General features: G+C 37.8%; 1 protein-coding gene and 1 non-coding gene across 2 annotated transcripts in view; both read left to right on the forward strand.

Moving 5' to 3' along the window:
* Window positions 1-4,180, forward strand: part of LOC105557423 (iduronate 2-sulfatase) — a 21,380-nt gene that overhangs the window by 6,985 nt on the left and 10,215 nt on the right. The window contains exon 4 of the mRNA XM_012004672.1: window positions 2,922-3,119. Within this exon, the coding sequence (XP_011860062.1) occupies window positions 2,922-3,119 (198 nt within the window). The remainder of the gene's footprint in view (window positions 1-2,921; window positions 3,120-4,180) is intronic.
* Window positions 1,575-1,648, forward strand: Trnar-ccg. Its single transcript has one exon. It is a non-coding gene; the product is annotated as a tRNA-Arg (tRNA).

Raw genomic sequence — 4,180 nt, forward strand, 5'->3', positions numbered from 1 at the left:
CACACACACACAGCAGCAAGGGTTTGGAGTAAAAAAATATACTACGGTAGTGACGATTTGTTAGGTCCTTATCTCTGCTGACACACGCACATGCACACGCACAGCAGCGAGGGTTTGGAGTAAAAAAAATACTATACGCGCGGGAGTGACGATGTGTGGAGTCCTTATCTCTGCTGTGACACACACGTGCACGCACCCACACGCACACATAGCAACGAGAGTCTGGAGTAAAAAAATCTACGGAAGTGACGATGTGTGGAGTCCTTATCTCTGCCTGTGACACATACGCACACGCACACGCGCACGCACACACAGCAACGAGGGTCTGGAGTCAAAAACTACGGAAGGGACGATATGTGGAATCCTTATCTCTACTCTGACACACGTACACAAACACACACACACACAATGCGCAATATCCGGCCAGTAATCTCCTCGTGGTGCTTATTGGGTAATGCCTACGGTAACAGACATAAATAGACTAAATGCAATGGTAACTTTGATACATCATAACTTCACACAAAAACCGTAGACTTTAATTTTTTTTAATTTGTAGGGGAAAGTTCATATTTTACATTGGTTCTTATAGAATTTGCGAAAAAAATTCATCGCACCTCGTGAAGCGCGTCAAACTATGAAAAGTTTTGCAGGCTAAAACACGTCCTTACTGTTAAAGAGATCACGATAAGGGGAACAGAGATATTCAAAATCTGAAAGTCTCTTGAAAGTAGAGATTTCTAGCTTTAAAATAAAATAAAATTTTCAAATGCGATAAGTTTTCGCGAAGTTACGATTATTTGAAGTGGAATGAAATTTTGGTACAAATTTTTGTTGCGTTAATTTTGTTGTGCAGTGTAATTTTACATTGTATATTTCTATATAATTTTGTAGAAAGTTATACATATATCTATAATTATATTATAAACAATTTTTTCCTTTAAAAAATTTTTCATATAAAAGCATGCATAAATCTATAAAATTACTACAATTTTAACATAGGTCCTTTAAGATATGAAATCAATTAGAAATTAAAGAGGCCGTTTAGGACCGGGTATAGGTGTAAGTAGCCAGTTAAATTAAATTATTTAAGTGAATTCATATACCGTATTCTTTCCAACTTATCCTGTGCGCCAGTTACATACTAGTCTTAAAACACAGGTTAATCCCCGTAAGTGGAAGTGTTATCATCAGTGAATTCAGGCTTATAAATTATTTTACTAATGCTACACAGTATCATCTAATATGATAACGCCCTTCCCTCCTTTTCCCCCTTAATAAAATCTTATTGCGAAAAATATTACCCCAGCCAGGATTCGAACCTGGGACCTCCCTCAATCCGTGCGGGCGTCTTAACCAGCTCGACCACTGGGGCTGTAGGTAATATTGTTCGTAATATGAAATATTGTTGTAATATGAAATCAATTAGAAATTAAAGTCCTAAACGGCCTTTTTAATTTCTAATTGATTTCATATCTTAAAGGACCTATGTTAAAATTGTAGTATTTATACACGCTGGCCTAGAGAGCATTTACAAAGTTTATATATGTTATTGCGAACAATATATATTACCTACAGCCCCAGTGGTCGAGCTGGTTAAGACGCCCGCACCGATTGAGGGAGGTCCCAGGTTCGAATCCTGGCTGGGGTAATATTTTTCGCAATAAGATTTTATTAAGGGGGAAAAGGAGGGAAGGGCGTTATCATATTAGATGCTACTGTGTAGCATTAGTAAAATAATTTATAAACGTGAATTCACTGACGATAACACTTCCACTTATACGGGGATTAACCTGTGTTTTAAGACTAGTATGTAACTGGCGCACAGGATAAGTTGGAAAAGAATACGGTATATGAATTCACTTAAATAATTTAATTTAACTGGCTACTTACACCTATGCCCGGTCCTAAACGGCCTCTTTAATTTCTAATTGATTTCTATAAAATTACATAGAACTGTGTAGAATTGTATAGAAATATACAATGTATAAATACGTATAATGGACATATTTGAAGCATGAAAAATTTTTTATCGGGTATTATCCACAGAAAAACATTTCAGGCAAATGTTGAAGGATATTAAGGCAGGCACGGATGATGGTGACATTTGTTTGACCTTAAGATTACTTTAAAAAGCTTTATCTCCTGCCAAGGATTAAATTTTACGTTTTGCCGGCAGAAATAACCAATATAATCTGACAGATTGTCGGCAGAAACCGAACAGAATCTGTTGTTTTATGAATATTTAAATGGAATACTTTTACATGGTTACGAAATACCTAGTAGATTTTGCTCAGCTCTTGCAATCAATCTGCCACTTATATTCTGTTAGCTGATTCTGTTATATTTCCGCTGGCATTCGATCGACAAAATTTGCAGGATACTTTGAAAATCTATCTTCGATTTGGATTCAGGAGATCTTTCTCTCCTTTGACACATATTTATACACCACGTATTTGTACACCACAGTGCTGATCAGATTGGTCAGATCGACTTCGGCCAAACTCCGTATGATTTGTGTTCATTTCTATTAGATTCAAATTCTAAGAAGTAGAAAAAGATAAAAAGTAAGTTAAATCGAATAAAGTTAATCTACATTGGTAGAAGTAAACGTTAATCTGCTAGATTAATTCAACTGGCGAAATTGCTTGCAACAAAATTTCTATTTGTATTTTTGCGTTGTCCTTGATCTTTCTTTTTACAATTTTATTAACAAAAAAATTAATGACTCCATTTATAAGCTAAAGGATATGAATATCACTTGACAAGTTGATCGGCGATTAAATTAATTAAAGTTCGGTTGAATTCTTATCCTTCTTACCGAAGCTCGTGTCTAATTATCTCAGCTTGCGAATCAAACACCGGCATTAGTATGATACAAGTGACCGGCTAATGACTGATCTGAAAGCAAACCTTTTGTCCAGGCATAAGTTCTAACGGATCCGACGACAGTCCTTATTCGTGGACCGAGAAGCCTTTTCATCCGTATACAGAACGGTACAAGAACGCTCCGGTCTGTAGGACAATCCCGCAATCGGAGGCGGCAACGAATCTCGTAATGCCCAATATTTTCCCTATATTACATCCTAATGGAAACATTTTGCTAAACATGCTAGGAGAGCAATAAAAATCAAATAAAAGTTATTGAAAAATGAAAATTTATTGCATGTATCTTAAAGTGAATCATATTTTTCTTATAAAAGTCAATGCAATACTATGAAATATAAGGAACATTAGAGCATACTGTTGGAAAGTAATTAAAAAAATGACGAATAAAGTATTAGATATTACGAAATTTACTAAATTTAATTACAAACCCGAGGAGCGCGCCAATGCGCATATAACATGCTTTTAATGCGTGTCTTATTGCATTAGCTTCAAAACAACATTAATCCCAGCAAACCATAACGTAACTGTTACAGAACTTAGGGAGCATATAAAGAGAACAATGTTATATTTCATAGTTATGTAGAAGAGATGTAAGTACACTGCTCAAAAGAAATATGGCATAGAAAAAGTTTATACAAAAATTGGTCAACTTTGACTGACGGTAACTCCGCGAAAATTCATCGTAAAATTATGTTCTTTTTTTTAATTAAAGCTTAAATCTCTACTTTAAGATACTATAGTTCAATTTTACGTGTGATGCATCCCTACCACTGTAACACATTAAATGTGAGGGCATGTTTGTTATATTGAAAATTACAAAGTTTGACGGAGTGCATGGACAATTGCTACATTTTTTTTTCGGGGATACTGTTTGCAGGAACATAAAGTACGAACCTTCCTCTTCAATTAAAAAAAAAGTCGCTGCCATTTTTTTTCGCAAGGATACAGTACTTTAAAGTAACCCTTGCATTATTGGCATATACCAGGTTGCCGGTTGGATTTTGCACATCATATGGCCCTGAAAAGAGCCGTGTGTGTGTGTGTGTGTGCGTGCGTGCGTGCGTGCGTGCGTGCGTGCGTGCGTGCGTGCGTGCGTGCGTGCGTGCGTGCGTGCGTGCGTGCGTGCGTGCGTGCGTGCGTGCGTGCGTGCGTGCGTGCGTGCGTGCGTGCGTGCGTGCGTGCGTGCGTGCGTGCGTGCGTGCGTGCGTGCGTGCGTGCGTGCGTGCGTGCGTGCGTGCGTGCGTGCGTGCGTGCGTGCGTGCGTGCGTGCGTGCGTGCGTGCGTGCGTGCGTGC

This window comes from Vollenhovia emeryi, unplaced genomic scaffold, assembly GCF_000949405.1.
Source record: "Vollenhovia emeryi isolate VEMERY1.0 unplaced genomic scaffold, V.emery_V1.0 DF939492.1, whole genome shotgun sequence".
Classification (NCBI taxonomy): domain Eukaryota; kingdom Metazoa; phylum Arthropoda; class Insecta; order Hymenoptera; family Formicidae; genus Vollenhovia; species Vollenhovia emeryi.